The following is a 25346-nucleotide window of genomic DNA, read 5'->3' on the forward strand; positions in this document are numbered from 1 at the left end:
TTTTGTTTTTTTTTCCTGTAAAGGAGAGGACAAAGTCACTGCCTTGCTGGCAGGTTTTTGCGGGTCGCTGGGCCTTTCACCACATGCAGTGGTCTCGCTCCCTGGTAAGACTGGGAATGTCGTAGGCTGGGGGGGCACCCAAAATGAGAGCCCCCCTCGCCATAGCCTCACGCTCCTATTTTTATCCATTGTGGCAGATTCTAACCCCCCCCCCCGGGAAGGACGCTGTTTTACTCACATCTATTCCAGTGTCACACGGTCACCACAGTGAGTCGGCCCCAAAGTGCTCGCAGGTCTGGGCGCTCTGGGGTGAAACAGGATGTGTGGTCACCGTGGCGATGTTAGACAGATACCCCATGGTGACAGCTCAGCGGGGGGGGGTGGGGGTTGCAGGAGTGAACTGGCTGACAGCAAAGATCAGAGACAGTGGAGTCGCGTCCTTTTTGGCTCTGTCCTCCCCCCTCCCCCCCCACAACCGCTGCTCTTTGTGTTGCCAGAGTAGGAATGTGGCTACATATCAGGTCTACATATCAGGGGTATGACGATTGCAGGCTGGGCATGGAGATACGTGGAGGGTCAGGCTGCTGTCTGAGGGCCCCAGTGTGTTTGCAGCGTGACTCCATGTGAGACCTGCATGCATCGGGTGTGAGGATCTCTGCCACAAGGCTGACGGCAGCCATGAAAAGCTGCATCTCTCCTGAAAACTCCTGCCTCGACTGCTTCAAGCCAGCCGACGCTCAAGCCTTTATTGTCAGACTGCAAGGGAAGCTCCACTTTGACTAAGAGCTGAGGACCGGGCTGTTTATCTCCCGTCATGCCAGTGGGATTGATGGGCCGTCGTGGCCCCGGTCAGGACCGGGTCAGATCGGGATGCTCCGCAGTACAGCAGGTGTCAGTCACCGACCCGCGGAAAGAAGCAGAGCTGCTTAACTCCCAGAGTTTGTGACCTGTCCATCCCCAAAGTCAACAAAACAGAGAGAGCCCCCTGATGCTCGTGTTATTTGTAAGTGCCCCACGTCACCCCCGGGGAGCGCTCTGCCCGGAGCCGGCGATCAATGTAACTCATCTTTGCAAGAGCCTCAGCGAGGAATTGGTAGGGAGGGTCTGATGGGCGGCGACCCCGTGCTCCTCCGGGGGGGCCTCCTGTCAGGGCCGCTCTGAAATGATGGAGGCGTCATTGGCCTGTGGGGTTAGAACCCCTTTTGTGGGTTATGAGCCTATGTTGAGCCGTGTGGGATTCGTCATCTTATCTCTGTAATGGTTCCCTAATGGGCATGTCTACAGACTTAAGCCTGGCTGGTTGCGAACACCATACCGTGACACTGTGAAATCGCTCTTTGACGCGGGGCAGGCAGTGGGTAGGTAGTGTATTCCTGCCTCAACACGCTCTCCTGGCTTTGTCCCCCCCCCCAGTTCCCGGCCCTCCCGTGAGGCTGGTCTTCCCAGAAGTGCGGCTGACGTCCGTGAGGGTGGTGTGGCAGCCTCCGACCGAGCCCAACGGCATCATCCTCGGTGAGTCCCCCCACCCCGACCCCTGTGACCCTGTCTCTGACCTGTGCTGACCTTTAGGCTGCCAGGAAATGAAAACCGCGAGAAGTGACATCTCAGTCAGTTCAGTTGTCAAATACAAGGCATTGCATAAAGCGAGTCTGAATGGCAAAAAAATTAAACTTCCAACACTTTCCCCTTTTTTTAATGGTAAACAGCAATATGAAGGTGTCTAACCTGCTTCTGAAGCTAACGAGATTACAGCCCCCAGGTGAGCGGTAGAAAGCGTTGTTTTGACGCGTCCTTGATGGGAAAGATAAAACTCGCCTCTCCCGCCGTGTAAAGCCCATATTACGGTCTCACGTCTGTCAACAAAGGCAAGATGTGCCGGCTGCTGCGCTATTCCAACATTTTTCCGGCTGATCTTGTTATAGATGCTTGATATTAAATGGTGAAAAGACTTTAATAGGTTGAACTCTTATTGAGGGCACCCATGATAATTACTCTTATGCAGAAATAGTTTGGACAGTCGTCAATGTTTATGTTCTGTCTTCAATTAACTGAGACGATAGGATTGTTTGTAGAGATATCTAGGGGAGGGTGTTCTGTCATTCCACACTTGAGATTAATTGCACATTCAGTGGTGGGGGGGGGGGAGCTTAACTGCAAACTGATGTCTGGAACCCTCTATCGAATGGAGTCACTGGGGACGGGCTGGTGGCTAAACCTGCTGCTGAAGAATGTTCTAGGGCAGCGGTACATATAAATCCTGGATCAGATAATATTTTTTCCAGCACATTAGAAGCCATGAGGGCAGGGAATATGTTTTTTATTTGGATTTCGGGCTTTAGTGTTAAGTGAAGCAGGTACTGTAACACAGATGGCTATTGATATGCTTGCTGACATTCACTAAACATTTAAACTTGCATCCAAGAATCCTGCACTTGTGTGGTCTGTCGTAGGATGTGAGTGAAACTCAATAATTCACATAATAAAAACACGACTGGAGGTTTACCGGTGCAACCATTTTCATATCTAGTTACGGTGACATCATTTGTTTTAAAAAACATATGTACTTTTATTTCTAAACTCCAGCCCGTGAGCTTCTTTGGTTTTCAGCTATGCGGTGTGACTTCAGGCAAGCACAGCATGTCTCGCTGTATCCATAACATACCTGTGGCTTTCAGGATCCTCTCCCAGCACGGCAAACAGGTGCACTGCCTCATGTGGTAGGGCTGAGGAAGAGCCTTAACGTCTGTGGAGATTATGTCTATAACTGAGCTGGAACGGAAGAGTTTGGGTTATTTCCTAGACTGTCTGTCTCCTGTGAATTCGCCGTCACCACCAGTGAGGTGTGAGACCAACCACTGTGTGCACATCTTTGCTTTATTCCCTAGTTCATTATTCCCAAGTTTTTCCCTACTTGATTTCCTCATAAAGCATCACCTAGCACAAGCATTTAACTGAAAGTCAGGTAAGCCTATTTTTTCCTAGTGGGCTGAGTTAATCCTGCCTCCAGAACCATTGAAACTGGTTTATCTCCCTCCTGCCCCATCCGATTCCCGGTAAATGTTGACCGTTAATGTCACGGGGGAGTGGCCTCGCTCTTGAATTCGCCACTGAGCGGTTTTGCTTAAATCTTCCTGAAAACTCAGCTTTGCCGATCAGCAAATGTCACAAGTGCAGGAGACCAAACTTCCTCTTCAGGAGTATATAGTGGGGTGGGGCCGTATGGACACTGGCTCCAGCTGAAACCTAATTGGATGGTTCCGCTGTCACTCACCAGTTCAAAACATATCATTGGCTAATGTTAACGTTGGCCCCTCTATAAGAATTATGCCCCCTTTTGTAGCCCTACCTTAAAAAATCCTAGAATACGGAGCATGAACGTACGAGAGTGCTTGACGCACCATACATGTAAGGCATCTTCCCCTTTCAACTGATGGGCTAAACAAAAGCAACTCTCAGTTTTTCTTTGTAGTGCGGGCAAAGCAAAGAGGCAGACAGACTGAGGCTTTTTGCTTATTTATTTCCAGTGCTTTGACACATTTCATAAAGCAGAAATACCTCACAATCTGATTAAGGAAAACGCCTGCAGTGACAGGATTAGACTTTTCTGAAGCCGATCAGCTGAATGTATTAATGCACGGCCGTCTAATACAATCAGCAGCCTTTGATCTGTGATGATGCCATATCCCTTTGACAATAGCAGCTTAGCTGCACGACTAGATGCTGTTAAGTGATGCAGCCGTCTCTTCTGTGCAGATAATAAGTATATTTACGCAGTTGTATGTGCTGCCTTTTTACACACCTACTTTACTTTTTATTGATCTATCCTTAATTTATTAATAGTTTTTCTAACCCGTTCCATATGGATAGGCCAAATGACTCTTATAAAATCCAAATCTCAGCATGACTTTTTTGGGTTTTGCAGCCTGTTAGTTCAGGATTATCTGTCTGTCTCTCTCTCTCTCTCTCTCACGCACACACACACAGGTTTATAATTACATCTTTGTGGGGACTCTCCATTCACTTCTATGGGGAGAACTCTAATCCCAGCATGACGACCTTAACCTCTACCCAGCGCTAACCTAAACCATAAGTAAACAAACAAGATACAAAACTTTTGGCATTTTTACTTTTTTGATTGTACTCACAGATTTTTGTGGGGACCTGAAAAATGGTCCCCACAACGTCAAAATAACAGGTTTTTATCACATTGTGGGGAACATTTGGTCCCCACAATGCAATAAAACATAATCATCACACACACACCTCACACAGAGACACAGATGTTGAGCTGCAATCATTCTGCATAACCTGCTTGTCTTTAGCCACTAGAGGCTAACAGGCTCCTCCCCCTCCCTAGTCGTTGGACACGGCCTCCCCAGGTCAAGCCTCTCAGAGGGGGGCGCTCTGGCGCCTCCGCCTGGCAGATCGAGGATCACCGATCGCTTGGCAATGAATTGCGGAAATAAAACTCCAGCGGTGTAGAGGTGGTGATCTAGCCAATTACACGGCCTGCTGCGCACGCCAAGGAGGCCTTTCCAGAAGTTTCCCTGGAAATCATGTCATGAGTCACAGTGCTGCAAGAACGAAAAAAAATGTAATAGTCCATCTGTTTCTTTGCAGTTTTGTTTCTGGAGGAAGCTTCACAAACACTGCAGGCTTTGGGAGCCACTGTTTTAGCTTGGTCCTGCTCCTTTATTGCAGAAGCCGCTTTTTTAAATGAAACCCCCGGCTCGTGGTGGGAGATGATGCAGAGGGTGCGGAGGGGACGGCCTCCTTTGTGTTTGTGCAGCTAAAAGGCCAATACAGCCAGAAAGCCGCCATTAAGTAGTAGCTCGCAGCGGGGCGGGCGGCCCACAGATAAACAGAGCGTTCCACCGAGGCGTGTTAATTCACTGGCATCCACTGCGACTGCATTGTCCGACATGTAATTCCCAGCCGGGAAGATAAAGGGTTTACCAACTGGACAAGCTGTCCGCATCTCATATTTATTAGCCCCCTAACCTTCACGCAGTTCCTCCACGCCGGTCTGTCGCGGACGGCGCCCCGCAGTAGTCAGATGTCATCCGCCTGTGACAGGGCCTGAGCGGGACTTATAACGGGGATGAAGTTCTTCAAGCGATGACTGGAAGGGCCTTGTGTGAGCGTGTGGCTGAAGGCTAAATAGCCGGTGGTTGTCTTTGGAGGGAAGCATACCCGAAGAACTGCGTAGCTCGATTGGTGTAAAAGGGCCCCGAGTCAAGCCTGAGGTTGACTAAATTTGTTCTTATTGCGCGGTGTGTGGCTCTCTGGGTTTGGACTCTGCGCCTGTGATCGGAAGGTTGCTGGTTCAAATGCGAGGATCAGCATGTTGCCAGAGTTGGTTCCTTGAGTTGAAGCGATGGGCTGAGTCTGCCTTCCCAATTGGATAAAAGTGATGTAATGTCACATGGGAGGTGTTTTTAGGCTTACCTTAATCTCGCCATGCCTTACAGAGCATCCGTTTTGGTGGTGACAGCTTCAGAGGAAATTGTTAAATTGAATTATAATAATATAGTAAGGCAGCAGAAGTGATATGTCTCTTCGTCTTAGAGTTAATTTTGAAAAACACAGTGGAGACTAGGCAGGAGAAAGTGCCTTCATTTATAAAAGTTTTCAGGCACAGAAGGATGAATTTGATACTTCAGGAATGTTGTAAATGATCCCAAAGTGTTTTCAGGTTGCAGGCATGCGGATCCTGTAACCCCCCTCCCCCCCTGACCCCCCGTCCCCCAGGTTACCAGATAGCCTATCGGCTGGATGCCAGCGACCCCAACAAGTTCACCACGGTGGAGGTGGGCTCCACGGCCCGGCAGTTCACGGTGACGGGGCTGTCCCCCGAGTCCGCCTACATCTTCCGGATCTCCGCCAGGACTCAGCAGGGCTGGGGTCTGCCGGAGGAGGCTGTCGTCATAACGACAGAGAGACGAGGTCAGCTCTCATGGGCCGTTTCTGCTCGCCGGCGCCACCTCCTGTCACTCAGAAACACTGCAGTTGTGGCTTCTTCAGTGCTCTTCATATCTTTATGGGATGTGTTCCAGGAATAATCCCAACAGGTTGTCCTTTTTGGAACGTTCATTGTAAATATAATTATAGTTTTGACCTTTTTTCTTATTATGGTGGATTTTCATTTACAATGCACCACATAAGACTGCTGCATTACACTTTGGAGAAACCTGTGGGAAAAGGAGTGTACTGTAATGGACAGTATGAGAAGGGGAGAATAGAAAAGCCTTTCGACTGGAAACAGCTCGCAATGCATGGGCAGCTACATTATGCACAGCGTCGAAGGGTTTGATTGGTTACACCGTGTTGTCACAGACATATGAGAGTGTCGTGTCGCGTCACCGGGGCTGGTCCCCTCTTACTCAGCCCAGCATCGCTCTAACGAGGAAGGTCGATAAAAGCGATATAAACAGCTCTGAAATTCTTTGGTGTTGTAGAAATAAAGGCTAATTAATCAGCCTATTTGGCTCGTGAAAGACAGGTCACCCACTGACAGCCTGTCCAATCGATGGCTGTTTTATTACACGGCCTGCATGTTTCAGCCAATCGATAATAGCTACCTTTAAAATTAAACAATTATGCTTCTCTGTATTGAGTCTTGATTTTGTAATGGATGGTGGCCTGTGTCTTGGTGTCCCGGTGTGCGGGATGGGGGCACTGAAACTCCCCCCGCATGCTTATTTACACCATCGATTGATCAATCGACTGCCGCCTAGTGTCATGGCCGCCCCTGTGGGGCTTGTCATGTGACCTGAGGCTGTTGCCCCGTCTCCCCCTGCAGACCGGCCCCAGCCTCCGAAGGAGCTGAGCATCCCGCAGAAGGAGGTGGACTCGCGCCGGCTGTTCCTGTGCTGGGTGCCAGGGGGCGACGGCTCATCGCCCGTGCGCTACTTCACCCTGCAGATACGCGAGCTGCCCGCCGGCGACTGGCGCACGCACTCCGCCGCCATCGGCCACAACAGCACCTGCTGGGAGGTGGACCGGTGAGCCCTCTCCTGCCTGGTCACATGGTTCCTCACGCCAATAGAAGGGCAGCATCTGGTCACGTGATCCACAGGAGTGACCCCAGATGACATAGGATTTGGGCAGTTTGCACATGCAGTCAGTCCTGCTAAATCGCACCCCATGCTGTCACGTTCGGGTAAGTCGGCAAGCAGGGACGCAGGAGAGCGAGCCAAACTGACGGGTAATCAGGAGGTTTAATGGTCAAAGGACAGATAGGCAGAGACATCCACGGACACTACAATGGCGGATCTGGGGAAACTAACTGAGACACGGACTAAATGCACAAGACAGGTTGAACATAACAGGCAACAGGTGATCACAATCGGGGATTCACACGAGGTAATGAGGGGGGCGTGGCACACACGAGGACCGTACGCAGCTGGGCGTGACACATGCGTTCCTGAAAAACCTCCACTAAAATCTTGTAGTAAAATACACATATGCGACGGGGAAAACAGGGCTAGGGGAATGTTACTCCAGAACTTAGAAACTTACGCCAAACAAAATGAATTAAATAATAAAAACAATGATACCATTGGCCAGTAATGAAATCATATGCATTTTAAATAATAAATAATAATTATATGTTCATAAATTATATCAAAAACATCTCCAGTGGGTCTGGATATTGGCCGAGTAACCACCTCAACCGAACGTGCTGAACTCTCTAACTTGTCGATTGTCAAGAGTTGAGAGTAGTGATGGCCAAAACGACGCTTCATGACCCATTTGCTGTATTTTCTGACACCACTACATGGTGGGGTCACTGGATTAACTTTGCATCGTGGGGTGAGTCCATCAAACCCAAAAGTTTTCTTTAAGATGTATTTGCATTGCAGTCGTGCTGTAGTGACAGTTAACTTCTGCTTTGCAATACTGAGAAACGACTACGTTTTCATTCACTTTTAACATGCTTCCACACAAATGACGCTTTCGCTCTTTATTTTCACCTTCATCCGGTTTGTGCCGTCTCCCTTCCACCATATTGCCGAGAAATCAAGAAGGAAAATTTTTATTGATGCTTTTTTAATAATCGAGTAATTGTGGCAGCTTTAGTTATATGTGATATAGGGTTCCAGCCTACAAATAAATGGCAAAGGTTAGAGTTTGCTTGAATCATTTTCTGAGGTACATCATTTCTTATCTACCCCTAATTATAACATCATTACATAATGATCTGTCTGTCCAGTTCACTGTTAATGTAAGGTTTGGAGAGCTTGTCAGAGACACTGTAGGATCCTAGCCTTGTTTGCAATTACGCATTTAATTAATAATGAATCCAATGAGCCTTTTAATTGTATTGTTTTGGCCCCATTCTCTCTGAATGGTTTCTCTCTCCTGTCCTGTCACTGTTTTCCCAAAGGGACAAGGCCTCATTTTCTGGGTAGGCAGCGCTGATCCTGAGGGTTTGGACACCTTTCCCTCTTGGACAGCTTGTAGGGTCAGTGGCTCTCGAAGTGGATGGGGCGACACGTGAGCCATTTCAGGCAAATTGGAGATAATTACCTGTACCCTTGTCCAGTTCCGTAATTTAGCCCTGTCTCCTTTGGAATTGAATGTGCACCCCCCCCCGTCTCCCGGAGTGACAGGTCAGCGGGGTGTCACTCCTGCCTTCCGCGCGGACGGCCGCCGGCGGTGATTGGGTTCTGAGACCCCTCTCCGGCAGGCCCTGATTAGCGGATGGGCTGATTGCTCAATCAGAGCTCATCGCCGAGTCGCATTGCCAGGCCGTCTGGGCATCCGGGAGCCGAGCGCCTCAGTCGGCATCCAATCAGCCTCACCTGTGGGAAGACCTCGGAAGTCTCCCGGAATGAGAAGCGGTCTCCCTCGATTCGCTTTGCGGCTGGGGCAGGAGAAGATGAATAGCTGAGTCATAAAAATAACTCCCATCGACAATAAAGCCGGATGAACAATTGTTGTTTCAAATCAATACACTTCTGTCTTTTTACTTCGGTGATGTTTTGTGCCGTCTCCAATCAAAGCAGCGTAGTGCCCATACAGCCAGTGGATCCTTATCTTTTACGAAACCCTGACTATTTCTGTCTCCGTTCATAGCTCAGAGGCTCTAATGCAGTTGTATTTAATCCAAATTTAACCTGCTTTCCTGCTCCTCTTCCCTGTCCTCCTGGTTGTAGCTAAATAAAATCCTTTAATGCCTGCCATGCCTGTTGCCTTTCATCGTGCGCCTGCCATTTACTTTGAGTAGATACTCGGGTTGATCTCTCCCCATTCACCCTATTATTTTTATATATCTATCAAATGCTTTTGTCCAAAGTCACGTAGTAGTGGGGAAAGCTTGGAGTCCAAGGGCAGGGGGTCGGACGGGGTTACGGGGCCACTTGGGGTTAAGAGCTTTGCATGAAGACCCAAAGGTGATATAATTACTTTGTCAGGCATGGGATTTGAACCCATAACCTTCCACACACGAGCACCGGTCTCTCCCCTGCTGAGCTGTACACCATATATAATTAATGACTGTCTCTTGAAAGACAAGGCAGTGAATCCTTTGTGCAAAGTGGGAGGAGGGGGATTTGCGGTAGTGTCATGTGTAATGACGAGATCCCCCTCCCCAAGGCTGAAGCCCTTCACGTCGTACCGGCTGAGGATGATGGCGACCAACGACGTGGGCGACAGCGCTTACAGCAAGGAGACGCACGCAGTCACAACGCTGCCAGACGGTGAGGGCCGCTGCGGCTGTCCGCCCGGGGCTGCCGTTAGCTTTACGGCTGTGTAGCAAGCGGCTGGTGAAGTATGATAATCTTTTCAGTGAGTGTGGCGCCTTTCAATTAAAAGCAAAACTGTTGGATCTCAGTAGGCTGATAAAAAATAAACAGGTATTACTCTTAAGCCATATCGGCGGCTTGGCTTTGCTTTTCTCAGGTTTTTCACATCCCATCTGGGTGGCAGTTAAATCCACCCCGTTAGTTTGACCTGATACGTTTAATTGCCAGCTTCTGTGAACTATACAGCCTCAGGTGTGAGGGAGGTAAAAGAGCAGTTTCTCCTGAGTAACGGTGGGCAGTTGGTTTCCGGAATCTTCCTGTCAGGTTTGGGAGAGGCCCACGCCACGGCAGCTGTTTATTAGCATCAGAGCGGCTGGCGCGAGCCGCGATTAGCCCCAGACGCAGCACGCTCGGCTGTTTTTACCTTTATGACATTACTGCGCTGGGTAATATCACTCTCCCTGCGTAGTGAATGGAGATGGAAATGTCACCGGGCATCAGGAAACAGAGCGTATAAACGATATAAGGTCCATGTTTCACTCTTTCTGTCATTTCTCTCTTCCTAATTGCATGTATCTCTCTCTGTTTTCACATTTAAGAAGCTATTTTATGTCAGAAATGTGTGTTATACAAGACGCTGAGATGTGCAGAGGTATCGCCCTTCTCTTTATTGGAGAGGTTTATTAGGACAGAGCTTTTGAAGCGTGTCCACTTGAGGTAATTGAATCCTTGTGTGTTTTCTGTTTCATTGCAGTTCCTGACGAGCCACCTGTTATTTTGGCCGTAAAGCCGTCCACTACGACCTCTGTTCTTGTCCAGTGGCAGGTTTGCATTATAAACCTTATATTTTGGCTGTATGTCACCACCACCTCGGTTCCAGCGTCCTTTAACAACGGGGGACCAGTTGTAGGTCAAAGACGTCCAGACTGGATGGGGGGGGGGCTGCAAGGAAACACGACTCTTTATACCATTTTAGTCATGTGACCCTTAGTAAAAATCATATCTGCAGTCTGCAAGTCACTTGACTTTACATTTCCCCAAAAGAGCGGGACCTTTTCAGAAGCCCCCCCCCAACTAATAATGATACCTTTGTCACTTATCTGTCTGACATTTCATGGATTTAATTGCAACCTTTAGAAAACACTCGAGTTTTAGCTTGTTGAATGTAATTAAATAATTGCCATGCCTCCTGTGTGCTTAGGGTATACAATTAATGGTTCCTAGCAAGCTTTTCCTTATTTAAAACTTTCACAAACACATCTATATGGTGCATTTAAACCCATTTAGAAGTAGAGTATCAAAGAGATGCATTAATTAGCATTAGAAATCTTTATTTTGAGTCTTGGATAATGTCCCTGAAATGCGATTGTCTGTATCGATACGACTCGCTCCTCAAATGGACTTTTCTAATGAGCTAATCATTCGGAGCTCCAATTCTCATTTTTATTTATTGCTTGCTTGCTATCGAATGAGACTAATGGGTGAGAGTGTCAGCGCTATTCCTGGAAAGGAAATCTGTATCGGGAGCTGTAAAGGTATAGATTGTCCTTTCCTGCGTGATGTTTTCTCTCTTCCTTTTTTTCCCTTGGATTGAGAAAGAATGAGCGTGAGATGGAGGAATAAGGTGCTGCTGAACTTTAATGTTATCCGGTGTGTTGCAGCCGCCTAAGGCAGAGAGTGTGAATGGGATTCTGGTAGGATACCGGCTCTACTACCGCGAGCTGCAGTATGACACCAGTCCGCAGGAGTCCAAGGCAGCGGGAAACCATTCCGCTTCCCGGGCGGAAATCACAGGTGGGAAACCTGTTGCTCATTCCCGGCCTCGCTTTACGCTCATCTGTTCCCATACCCTTCGTGGTGACTTGGCCGTTTCAACACGTTTGTGGGGTTTTAAAATTTGTTTAAACAATCACTTAATTAACAGGGGTTTTATACGACCGCTGAGTCGTCACCTTAAAGTACGTTAATTCGCCCATTGTTCTTTATATTGGCAGCAAAGCTTTCTGCTGGGTGCCTTGGCCTTTTACCGCGATGAAACAGTCATTGAATACATGCTCTCCTACACCGAGAATGACACGACACTCATCTTCATGACAATGGGCGACGTACCGAGCAGGCTCTCAGTATTGACAGCGTGCGTGTGGGTGTGTGCGCGCATGTTCCCGTTCACGTGCCGCCTTTGTACTAGAAAGAGAAATAATATCCCTCAAGCTCGTACAGATTAATGCCGTGTGAAGTCGATGTGGACCGACTGATTGGCAAAAGCTTTTTGTATGATGATTTAAGAAGTTGTGGTGGAAATGAACATTGTTTAGCAAACACTCCAGTGTGATTGAAGAGTCGGGTATCATTTCAAGGCAATGTCAATATCTTAGCATATCAAACATTAACTTAGCAGGGCGGCTAGTTATACTTAAAGGCATGAAGAGGCCATATTTCGGAAGACTCGATTGCAAATGCATAGAATATTTACAGGAGCGTGAAGAATTTATTTTTGTGTCTTTCATTCAGTATAACAGTTGATAAATTGCGAATACTGTTTTGTTTCAATAATTAACCCATCTAGAAACCTCGTAGATCAGGGGTGGGCAATCTTATACAGAAAGCGCCGTTGGGTATTTTTGCTGCAACCTCCCTAAGGTTACTAATTAGATTAGATTACTAATTAGAGGACTGTTTGGCTGACGAGTCCTCTCACCTGGGTTTGAACAGCTGACCTACAGGTTATCTCAGAAACCTGCGCACACACCGGCCCTTTGCGGAGAAGATTGGCCACCCCTTCTGTAGATATTAACGACAAGTCAATATCTAACAATGGCAATTTAACATTAGCTAGCTAAAAAATAAAATACGCTTGCACAAAAAGTTTGTGCAGATTTTTTGCCTGCGATATATTTTAAGCTATAAACTTGTCTGAAATTTAACAAGGTCTGTTTCCCTTTGTTTACGTCAAACAGCCAAAAGCACTTTCAAGACTGTAAGCAGTGCTTTGTTGACAGAATTTGAGTTAACACGTAAGTTTCCCTTAATTTTCACTCTATTTGAGTTTGCTGTACTTTGAAGTTTCGAACAAAATATTCATGCTTCCTCTGGCAAAAGTATGTAATCCCAGGCGTGCACCTCTTCTGTTTTAACTTGAGCTTCCTCTAATTTAAGTATTTTGTCGCAGAACGCAGGAACAATTTAGCCTCCAGATTGCCAGAACTGTTAGTCATAATCCCTAGAGTGCAGATCAGTCTCAGAAGTCAGTAGTTTTTAAAAATGTTTCTGTGCTATAAAAATCCCATATTCCTCCATTTGCACACTAGGTAAGATGAAATGCAAATGTTATTATAAAATTATACAGTGCAGGCATTCAGAACAAGATCATGCTTTGAACTGACATGTTTTGAGATGTGTAATTAACTGCAAACCATTCTGTATTCAAATTGTAATGTATCTAGTAGTAATAACCATACCCAGTGACATAATGCATCCATGGTAACCGATAACCTGGATACTTGGGGGGGATTGGATTGGTCTGGATTTGGAGCCCAAACCGGCCTGCTTTCATAGGGCCCAAATTCGCTATCTCTTACTGATAGCTAAGATCATTAGTTGAGGAGTTCTCTAGCTGCTTAGAATTTACTAGCCCTGATTTCCCCAAATTTGGTCTTGGAGGGCAAGTCTGCACCACAGTTTGCAGACTACCCTGCTCAAACACACCTGACAAATGTGGCAATTGGCTGGTGAGCTGAATAAGGTGTGTCTGAGCAGGGGAATCTGCAAACTGGTGCTGACTAGGACTCCAGGACCGGAACAGGGGAAGCCTGTACGAGCCGAACCTACAGAGCTGCATTTTAGCTGGCATCACCCAGATAAGGTCTCTGTGAATGTTTCTGTGTATGATGGGGTACTTTAGCCTAGCATGTTAGTTAGCCTAGCATGGTTAAGGGTAGGCAAGTGAATTCCCATCAGTGAAATTCCCATTCTCGTAAGTCTGATTATATGTACAAAAGCACTCTAAAAATAATGTTACAATGAGTATTTGTACCAGTTTTTTGCAGCAGTAGTTACTGAAGAGAATCTTCATAATAATCGGTCAAGGGAGAAATAGAATACTGTCATGATGTCAAATAACAGTTGTAAATTCAGTACTTGTGTAGCTGTAAACATAGTGTTAGGGAATAGTAGTAATAAGGAAATAGGAAGGCTGCACGCATCATGAAGGGGATGGGGAAAGAAAGCCCTCAGGAGCCTCTTCCTGGAGGAGTGAAGACCGCCCGGGAGCCAGTGGGGTCAGGCCTGTTGGGGATTGGAACTGATGTAGTGCCGAGGCGTCGCCCGCCGCACGGCAGCACTCAGGCGGCCCACCCGGTTAAACTCGTGGAGCGTCCCTTCTGGGACTGGACTGCATGTCAGCCTGGGGGGGTCCATTGTGTGGTGGGCGTGGCAATGCGCTGTACCAGTGCAGACTCCCCAACCTGACCCGGGCAGACCATTCTGCTGTGTTAAAAACAAAATACTTTTCCTGAAAATGAGTTCCTTGTTTTTAGTTGAATCTTTCTTTTTTCAATAAATCTGACCAATTACCTGGCTTATTTTTAAAGTTGCATTTTTCCCATATCTTTTCCGTTATCCCCCCCCAACAGAGCTCAGTAAGTACAAGCGGTATGAGATTGTGATGACAACCTACAACGTCATTGGGGAGAGCCCCCCCAGCGCCCCAGTGGAGGTGTTTGTGGGAGAAGCAGGTAAGGATGGGTTTGCTGGATACACATGACCAGTGGTGGAGCTGGTTTTCATACTAGCCCACAATGTGCCATGTAATCTACAAGCATAAACAGCAAACAAAGGCCATTACATCTTACACTAATAAATTACCACGTAAAAAAGTTTTTTTAATATATCATGTATTCATTTCCATAAACAATTTACTCATTCAGTCATTGTATATCAATTCATACTACTCACTGAATCATTGAATTAATGTTGTTAAATGCAGAGCAGAGATGAATACGCTATGTAATGTGGTATTTTATTGTAGTCTGACATGCAATTTTTTCTACTAGCTTGCAGGCCGGTGTTCAGTGTTATGTACTCGCCCTCTAAATTACTCACCTCAGGCGAGTGGACGAGCTTAATTTCCAGCCCTGCATACACACATTTTTTATGTAGATATGAAAAAAATAACTTTTGTTAATAAAAAAGCACAAAAGCTCAATTCAAATAATGTGGGAACTGAGTGAGTTGCCTGAAAGGTAAGTACTGTACATGAACATTGTTGTGTGAATTTTGGTGTCTAGTTTGTTCAGGCTTTAGCAAAAGCTTATAACTTAAAAAAGATTTTTTTCCCAGCATAACTACCATATTCTCATATACCATTCACTTAAATAACTATAACTCAAAGCTTAGTATCCAATAAAAGAACAAAATCTGAGACGGACGAGTAAACAGCTCTGACCTCTGATGACCTGAATTGAATTTCTACTCAACCATGTGATGTAGCTGGTTAAACCTCATTAAATTGTCAGTGGAGAAAGTTTATTCTTCAGATAAAACTGAGTAATTCCCCATGTGATTCTTTGAACTCCCTATAACAAGATATACTGAAGTAGGTTAAAATATGAATTACTTTTTTAGATAAGCCTTCTATAGTACGTCTTTACACTCGGGCTGATTGACTTCTACGTCTCTGTGAGGTCAGGGTACATTGTGTTCCTAGAGAAAAGACTTCTCTAAGTTGGGTGTACAGAAATGCAAATAATATTAACAGAACAGTTCATATTATCTTTTCAGATAGTTTGCTTTTGACCAGAGGAAAACAGGTCTGAACTATGATCTTAGTTATGACTCATAAAAGTTTTATTTAAAAGAAATGCTGGGTTTATTCATTTATAATTAATGAGGAACACAAGCTTACAGTGTCAGTGTATTAACTTTATCTGTCTAGGTATATTTTCTGAGTTAGACTTTAGTGAACAGCTGCAGAACCGATCAGTCTAAGTAATCATCACTACAGCCAACATTGTGCAGTGCACTGTCAGAAAAAAAATTACCATTTACTTGTCACTGGGGCTGTATACTCAAAGGTTTGCCAATTCCCTAGCAGCAGGTAAATGTACCTTTTAGTCTAATTTAAGGTACAGAAATGGACTCTGAGGAACATGTTTGTACCATTGGGGGTAGATTAATGTTTGCACTTTGAAGAACAAAATTGTAAGAGGGTTGTACCCATTTTTCTGCCAGTGTAGGTGGTTTGGGGTGTTGACGAAGGGGTTAAGGTCTTATTGAGTGTGACGGAGCTCCATGTGGAATGAATTCAACATCATGAGCCTGTTTTGGAAAACAACACATTGCAGGCGACTGGGGAAGAGGATGTTACTTACCAGGCATTCTAAAATAGTGAAGAAGACAATAGCAAGAACACAAGTACGTACAGGATGACAGGGTATGAGTCCAATTAGCCAACAAGAATGATGCATTTTTTTCATGGAAGAAGCAAATTTGAGTTCTGAGCTATTATCAAGTCTGATTATGTGCTTTTCATTCTCTCAGTTAGGATGAGGGATATTACCATTCTGTGCTATTATTTTCGGATATATGACTAGGGATCTTCAAATAGCGTGATCTACCGCGCTAATGCCGAATCATTGCCAAAACAATTACAGAAAATTTTAAAGAAATTTAAAGCTAAAGAGACAGTTTGTCTGTGTGAAATTAAATCAGTAGGCCTATGAGACAGGCTGTGCTAATGACCTGAGAGAGGAAGGAGCTATTTGATAAGCTGAGACAGAGCTCAGATCCTCGACTGAGGGTCCCGTGATGCAGAGATGCATGTCAGACCAGGCCCCTGATTAAACAGCAGCATAATCCTGTAGCTGTGGATGAGGCATTTGGGGATGAGAAATCCCTCCCTCTCTTCACAGAGTGAGGTGATGACCAACACAGAGTGCCTCATCCGCACTCATCCCATCTGCCCCTGGTCCATCACCTCCACACTCATCCCATCTGCTCCTGGTCCATCACCTCCACACTCATCCCGTCTGGCCCTGGTCCATCACCTCCACACTCATCCCATCTGCCCCTGGTCCATCACCTCCACACTCATCCCATCTGCCCCTGGTCCATCACCTCCGCACTCATCCCATCTGCCCCTGGTCCATCACCTCCGCACTCATCCCGTCTGGCCCTGGTCCATCACCTCCGCACTCATCCCGTCTGGCCCTGGTCCATCACCTCCGCACTCATCCCATTTGCCCCTGGTCCATCACCTCCGCACTCATCCCATTTGCCCCTGGTCCATCACCTCCGCACTCATCCCGTCTGCCCCTGGTCCATCACCTCCGCACTCATCCCATTTGCCCCATGTCCACCATTTTCCTCTTTTCATTGACTGTACATTTTCCTCTTTTCATTGACTGCCGAAATTGGCCCAGGAATGATGCAATTACATTAATAGGGTTGGGGGAACATTGTATTTACATGGCCCCAGTACTGGAGGCAACCTGTTTAAACAGGTTGGACAGCATTCCCTTTCCTTCAGTCACTGATTTTAAATATAAATGGGATGGTCCAGTGTTTTCTGGTCCATTCCTCGGGGACCTCCAGGCAGTCCGACCAGGAGGGAGCAAAAACGTGGACCACGTGGGAGGGAGCAAAAACATGGGCCCGTAGGGGTCCCTGAGGACCTGATTGGGAAACACTGAGCTAGTGTAACTCGCACAGCTTAAGCCTTTGCCTACTTGAGTAGTTTTGCACCTAGATTAATATCCAGTGTAGATTAATTTCAGATGGATGCCCTGGCTCCTCATCAATACTGTAATTAGGAATGTGCTAACGAAGCGCGTTAATGAAGGAGGACCCCTTCACGAGCGAGTATGTCCAGGAGATGACTTGAATTGTTTTAGGGGTCCATGTTTATGTCATCCTTTTGCCTCATCCGTTATGCACCCACAGTTAGTATTAACCCCCAGCCATGAGAAATGGCAACCGCATGAAAGGAGTTTATCTGTAGACTGCTCAAACGCATTGCTGTAATGATTGTATGGCTTTACACTCCACCAAGCAGCCCCTACTCTGAATTACCTCCTGCTACAGTGATAAAAGTTTACCTCAAGTTCTGAAAGTTTTAAGCCTGTTGTTGTTTTTCTGTTTTTTTTTTTTTTTTTTGACAAATGGGGTTGTGCTTGGCCAATATCTATTTGGCTTTTTTTCAGGGTACTTCTAATAGATTGGTGAATTGGTGGCGTCTGTCTGCTGTCAGATGGATAATAAGCGTAGTCTCATCTCACACCGTGACCTTCTGTTCCAGCAGGACAGATTTCTCATTTCAGCCGGGTCTGACGCTAGTCTAATATTCACCCAGTCATTTATGGGAAGGGCACCCTGTCATCGACAGACCTCTGATTTTTCTCACCCGGCAATTTACAGATGTCGTCTTTGCAGTGTGGACTGATGATGTCCTCTGGATGGCTGTATGTCTAAAGTGAGAACAAACGTGTTAGATGACGCCAGCGTCTGTTCTAAAGTTCTAACCGACCATAGGGACCTTCTGCCTGGACGTCACGTACACGGCAGGGTAATGCATTATGAAGCACGTTAGTCTGCATTCTTATGACCTCAGTCCACCGCAGCGAATAAAGATCTCCCCAGAGAGTGATCCATAGGACCGGATTAAACCTGGGTGAATGATGACAGAAACACATGGCTCAAGCACCCAGTGGTAATATGGTGCGAGGGGGTGTGCACATGTTAGCATAAAGGTGAGGAGTGTGATGTTAGAGAGAACTGGGATGTTGAGGAAAGAGAACAGAGATCTAGTTTCTGCTCTTGGTGTTCAGAGACGGCCGTACATTTGCTTTTAATTAGCTGTGCCTTGGGGACAAATATTCGGCAAACATTCTTTTCTAGCTACTGTGTTTTTAACCGTCACTTTACTGTGACGTTTAAACACCAGAGCTCTGATACTTTTACATAAATGCATGCCTTTAATTGTGTTCTACAGTGAAGGTTATGGGAGTACTTTGCCCAAATCCCTGTTCCTCTCCACAGTTCCTCTGCCGTTTCAGGCTTCCAGATGAATTTGGATACATCTGCTTCTGCGGCTCGGCTATAGCAGGCCTTGATGGTTTCCACCCAAAGGGGGATGGGATGGCACGTTGGCACATTAGTGAAAGTATGCCTCATCGGTCTGGAAAGCTGAAATTGGATTACCAAAGCCAATTAAAAGCATCGAAGCCAAGAATGGGTGCAGAGTAGGCAAATGAATCACATAAAACATAAATACAATAATAAGAAATCGTAATTATGTGACCTATACTTCAAAATCTTCATGTGTTCAAGTATCATGCCCATGGCTTAAATGCAATCAAGCACAATCAAGTGCTCTTTATCGCTATTATAGTGTAAATAGTCCTGGTTCTGACTCATCTAGCCAATTGCAGCTAAAGCTCATCACATGACCTCTTAATCAACCTGATGAATGTGCTAATTATGTGGTACCTTTCCTCATTTTAAGAGGAAAACGGCGGCAAAATGTGAGCTGTCACTTTGACTGCCTCGTCGTTTTAACAGACTCCCGCAAAGGTAAAACACAATCGATAAGTGTCTGCGGACTGCTATGTGTAATGTAGGTCGGCCAACTCGTAAAGGTGACAGACTGATTTCACTTAGAGTCCGTTCTGATTTCTAGTTTTCTGTGCTAACTAGACTGGTCAGGGGTTTAATGGAGCAGTAAATATGAACCTCCTACCATGAACCTGAGCAGCTGGCAGGGCAACCTGGCTGAGGTCATTAGCATCATCATTAGAAAGGATCTGTCTGCGAGATTACTCTGAGGAGATGCAAGAGCTACAGCCAGACGACTGGATTTATCATCCGGTCAGTCCCGATGCTGGGATCTTGCTGTGTGAAGGTTGTGCTCAGTCACTGGCAGAGGTGGAAAGTTCAGGTCCAGAAATTACAAATCCACACCAAAGGTTTTGTTTCAACCAACCAGTTGAGTATAAAGAGCCGCTGTCACAAAGTAGCCAGCTGGTTGGTTGAAACAAAATCTTGGTCTGTATTTGTAATTTCCAGACCTGAACTTTACACCCCTGCTCACTGGACACAGACCTCACTTTGATGGATCCCTGTCTGTTAGACTAGTGTTTAGGGAGCAAAAACTGGGCTGTCCTGGGCCCCCCAAAGTCCTGGTTGAGAAACACAGTGTTCGGCTATGCAGACCTTCCTGTGCCGAGTCACTATGCCTTATGGGGTCTCACACTCTAACTTGCAGGTATTTTCTTATGCACCAGAGAACTCACAGCATGTACTGCATGTCATCTGTATTCATGAGGTGCTGCAATTAGTCTCAAAGGTATTTTTCCCCCTATCAAAGCCTGTTGTGTGATTTGTTAGTAACAATGTCACACATGAAGTGAGACCCAAACTAAAAACAATTTCCTAGGTGGCCTCCAGTCAGGGTTCCCTGTGGACACACCCTGTCACATCACTTCATGCTGCACCTAAATACTGCTCGTGTAACACATCTCTTAGTCTAAGAGGAATATAAGTAGGAGCCTTAGTGAGGTATCGCACTCACTCATTGCCTAACTATGTCGAGCCCTTATGATTGAAGATTGCTTGTTTTCAAAAGCCACTGCTTATGGATTGTGATTTCGATTTTGGTAAAAGCAATACACTGGATTGTTGTTGGTCTGCACCCGACACAGGTTTCATGAATCACGCTTTGCGCCTGTTCTGGATCTCGATTTATTAAACCGCAGCGATGCATTTGGGTCTCCGATCTCTATCATTACCGACAGGACCATCAGCATACACAGATTCCAAAGAATAGCATTCTCATTAGAGCAATCAGTGCTGTAGTGAAAATCACGCAATATCTGCTGTGTTGAAATACACATTTGCACAATCGGAAGAGTCCATTTTCCTTCTGAGAGGCCAAATGTCCATTTTAAGGATATTTGGAGTTCTGCCCTACATTTCTCTTCCTAAATTAAAACAGTGAAGTAAATTTTTTTTGGTCCTGTTTACACAGGATTAAACAAGCAAATGAATTAGTTACAGCTCACGTTCAGCCCGTAAACACATTGCAGTGTTTACAGTCGGCCCCTTCGGTTTCTGTTTTTGGTACGACTGCCCGTGCGTGAAGGCCTACCATGCTGTCCTCTCGCTTGTTGCGCTTACTGTGCCTGGCTGGGGAATTCTGTGCGCTTGCCCTGACTTTGTCTGTCCCCTCAGCTCCATCGCTGGCCCCGCAGAACATTCAAATCAACGCTCTGTCCTCCACGCAGCTGGAGGTGGTGTGGGAGCCCCCCCCAGTGGAGACGCAGAACGGCAACATCCAGGGCTACAAGGTAAGGGCACCGTGATCCACCCCCCACCCCCACGATCCCACCGGACCCCGATGGCAGCAGACAGCGGCCATAATTGATGTGCCGATTTACTTTTGGTGTTGGGCTTATTTTACAACAAAAGCTTCAATCACTTGTACATCCTGGTTACTGTCGAGGTGCTCAAGGTTAATTATGCATCGCGGCAAATGGCAGTGTTGACACGAGCCGTAAATCCACAGGAGCCAGACACTGGCGCACACCTGTTCTTAATGCGAGTTTGCTCTGGGAACATGCAGAATCCCTGATAAGATTTGTCCTCTCCTCCAACTTCTGCTTTAAACTTTACCCGCGGTTCTCATCGATATTCTGGCGCAGTGCTCCGCCTCCTCTCCGATCCTAGTAGCAAGTTTTATTGTGTTTGCAGTTCGTCACAACAGACTGTGTTTCCAGTGTGGCTGGTGAGCTTGTGTATTACAGAGTAAACCCTATTTCTTTTAAACCTGAGCGCTAAAAGAAACATTGAACATTTTTTTTTTCTGAATGGGTGGCATTAAGTTAATTTAAAAGTGATAGACTATGGTAAGATGTATTTATCTTAATGTTATACTAGAATGGAGCATTAAGTTCTTAGTGGTACTTCTATTTCAGCTTATTTGGCTTTTTTAATATATGAATTAATTTGTTGAATGATATTTAAACTTCTGCCATTCTGTTACATACTGGTGCAGGATGAATGGGTGAATTCAGATTGCAAAAATGAGTGTGCACAGTTTTATATATGGCTACACTAGAATTTATCACCTCTGTTTTTCAAAATATTGCCATGTCAGCACAGTTAACTGGTAATAAATATTAGATGTTTCGATTTACAGTAACCAGCTATATGACTGTATCTCTTGTTCCTAATAAATAACAAGTCTACCAGTTGCAGACAACAAGCAGCTTCACCCTTTTTTATTAACTGATATCCTTGGATACAGCCAGGAATACCCACTGTAATGCGGCAAACCAGAAGTTTCTGCCTTACTTGAGTTCTGTCAGTTGAACTGTCCCATTTTTTTCTGAATTGGCACAGTAAAAGCTTCACAGGGGAACCTAACAGAGCTGTAAAAGTACGAATATGCATAATTTACCATTTGGTACATCATTTTTGATTTGGTACACACAATGAAATTAATGATTAGATTTATTTACATGGGCGTAAGTAGATGTTCTACATGGAAAACATTATGCTAATTGTGAGTGTGAGTTGGTTGCAGCCAGAGTTGGTTACAGTCAGTCATAATCAGTATTTTGGGCACGTTTTAGTTTCTTAATAAATTCTACCAGCACTGGACAGATAGTAGCAGATCAAACCAAGACTGTCTGTCGCTTCTGTTAAACCGAACTCGGATATGTTGCTGGAAACGTCCAGCGTGCTAACTCATTTGAGACGGCATCATTCAAGTCTGTGTACGACTGAAGCGAGGTAGAAACAGCCTCTGCAAGTTAGTCTCCCTTTGGCATTTACTTTTCCTAGGAAATTGAGACAATGGATAATTTCAAAATGTATAGAAATTACACTGAACTATGCAACCAAAATCGATCTTTGTATCGAACCATGAGTTTTACGTACCGTCACACCCTAATCCTAATGTATTGACGACAGCTTTTGGAAATGCTAACTTTTGCAGAAACTGGTGCCTTCCTTTTTTGCCTTTGAACCAGATCTATTACTGGGAGAAGGATAACCAGAACGAAACAGAGAAGGTGAAGGTCCTGTTTGTCCCCGAAATGGCCATGAGGCTGAAGAACCTCACCAGCTACACCTCTTACGTGGTCAGGCTGTCAGCCTTCAACACCGCGGGGGACGGCCCTCTGAGCGAGCCCAGAAGGGGCCGCACTCTTCAAGCGGGTGAGCGCCCCCTTATGGACTGGCCTTCACCGTTGACTTTGTAGCAGTTTGCCTTGAAGCAGAACAGGAGTAGGGCACCGTAGGAGGTATGATATACAACAGCAAATCGTGTATCACCGCTCTTATTGCTGGGAGTCCCTCCCAGGCTCAGGAAAGGCTCACAGGAGTAATAATTAACTTACTGCTATGTTGTTCTGCTGTTTGCACCTTGTCCTTTTCATTAATGGGCTCCAATTCATTTCGGTAATGTAATTGAGCGCGGAGTGCATGTTGACCGCGAGGGGCATGATTGAAAGTCATACAATGAGGCCAGTCCATAGCGCCCTCCCACCTCGCCTCATCGGATATATTTAGCTAGGAGCTGCCATTATTAACGGCCCTGTTGCTATGCGGCCCCAGTGTTTGCTGTTAATAATCTGTCCGTCTCCGTTAAACACGGAGTAGGGGTAAACGAGACCGGAGTCCTCGTGAAAAGGCTGCCAGCCAGTGTGATGGGGAGGTGCTAATGCACAATTACAGTGATAATCCTCATCTTCAAATCTGCTGTGTAGAACAAATGTAACATCAAGCTACCGCTACTGTTAAATAAGTTCAACGTGACAGGTGTGTCAGATATGGAGACAATGTAAATAAGATCTTAGTCTTACACTTACCCAATGTTTCAATACCTCCCCACCCCAAGCTCCAAGTGTTCCCAGCTTCATCACCTTCTCCGAGGTCACCACTACCACCCTCAATGTCTCCTGGGGGGTCCCCCTGTCTCCTAATGGCGTGGTGGAGGGATACAGGGTCGTGTATGAACCCTCGGCTCCCATACACGGTAAGTGATGTGTTCTTCCTCCCAGTCACAGAGAGCATTCTTTGGTGAGTGGTTAGGAAAATAGGCCCATCAAGAAAAGATTCTAATCCTAGAGAAGATGCTCCTTCTTCATTTAACCTGATTTCTTTCATTGAATTGAAAAATGGTGAGATTTATCAATGATATTACACCGAAATAAAAAGGTATTGTAAAAACATGTCACATGCACTTAGCCAGAGATGAGGCACTGAAGTCATTCTAACTGCGCAAAGAGGTGCATTTAACAAAAGACCTTTTCACATCTGATGGCTTTAAATGTCAGCGCTGCAGTTTATGAGCACTCGAATCATAGGAAATAATGTGCATTAGCCTTTGGAAATCAGTCTTGTTAAGATGCTGTGAGACGGCCTTAGTGTAACGGTAACATCCCATTCATCGCAGATCTGATCCTTGTACAATACAGTGACAGTACAGCCATCCTCTGTGCTTTTAGGATGCAGTCTTCCGGAACTCGATAATGTAACATTTATATTGTGGAAGTGATTACTGTGTCAGCTGTGTATTCTAGTTTGGACATATATAATGTACATGGGGTGGACAAAATAATGGAAACATCACAATAAAAAGGGACTTTTACCTATATAATTAAATCACAGAGAGCGATAATGGTGAGTCATACTAGGCTGAATGCCAGCCAGCAGCATGTGTGAGATCTGGAAGAGATCTGACAATCAGCCCTTTAATATGCGAGATTTCAAAGCATCAAAAGTAGCTAAGAGAGCTCCAACGGGGCAAGGGATTGAATTGCAGGGTCTGAATTGCAGGTACATCATTCACAAAAGCCGCAAAATTGTAATGTCTCGAGGGCCACGGTCATAAAAAAGATGACCGCAGATGCCAAGATGAACACTGGTCACGAATCCAATCTGCCAGTGGGGGAGAACAGACACATAACAGGTTAATCGGTAAACACCACAAAAGTCTGGCCTCAAAAATTCTCTCTGACACATCCGTGACCCAGTCTCAACAAAAATTGTGCGTCTTGACCTCCGCAGAGCTGGAATTTATGGCAGGACAGCCGGGGGGAGGCGCTCATGTCCAAGGCCAGAGTACAAAGACGTATAACGTTTTAAGCAGCACCAGAAGCAGAGCCTGAGCAATGGTCTGATGAGCCATATGATTAAGTAGGGATGGGTGATATATTGATGAAATGTCATATCGTGATTATAAACAGCAGTTTGGCTACTGTGGTTTCCGTGACATAGCCTAAGCACTTGTCTTCTTGCATAATTAACAGTAATACTGCACTATTTTTACATAAATTCCATCAAGGTATGAGTCTGTTGTTGGCAAAATTTTTCATACCTGTCACATGCTTTATAACTATTAATAAAACAATTTCGTCATCATAATCAGAAAATCTCAAAACCGCCTGTCATATTTTACTGATCTCTACATTGGAATTTTAGAACATGGTGATAAATATTGATATTCTGAAAACATCTGAAAATATTGTGATAACATTTTTCGGGCATATCGCCCGGCCCTACCCTCTGGGTTTATGTTTGGATGTTGCCACCCGCAGT

General features: G+C 45.6%; 1 protein-coding gene across 7 annotated transcripts in view; it reads left to right on the forward strand.

Annotated features, from left to right (window-relative positions):
* sdk1b (sidekick cell adhesion molecule 1b) overlaps positions 1–25346 on the forward strand; it is a 302231-nt gene that overhangs the window by 269195 nt on the left and 7690 nt on the right. For all 7 annotated transcript variants that reach the window (XM_023814919.2, XM_023814921.2, XM_072712548.1 and 4 more), the window contains 11 exons: positions 1414–1512; positions 5752–5946; positions 6803–7004; positions 9601–9704; positions 10504–10574; positions 11411–11543; positions 12707–12763; positions 14381–14482; positions 20973–21088; positions 22775–22961; positions 23644–23781. In XM_023814919.2, the coding sequence (XP_023670687.2) occupies positions 1414–1512; positions 5752–5946; positions 6803–7004; positions 9601–9704; positions 10504–10574; positions 11411–11543; positions 12707–12763; positions 14381–14482; positions 20973–21088; positions 22775–22961; positions 23644–23781 (1404 nt within the window). The remainder of the gene's footprint in view (positions 1–1413; positions 1513–5751; positions 5947–6802; positions 7005–9600; positions 9705–10503; positions 10575–11410; positions 11544–12706; positions 12764–14380; positions 14483–20972; positions 21089–22774; positions 22962–23643; positions 23782–25346) is intronic.

This window comes from Paramormyrops kingsleyae, chromosome 5 (genome assembly GCF_048594095.1).
Source record: "Paramormyrops kingsleyae isolate MSU_618 chromosome 5, PKINGS_0.4, whole genome shotgun sequence".
Taxonomy (NCBI): domain Eukaryota; kingdom Metazoa; phylum Chordata; class Actinopteri; order Osteoglossiformes; family Mormyridae; genus Paramormyrops; species Paramormyrops kingsleyae.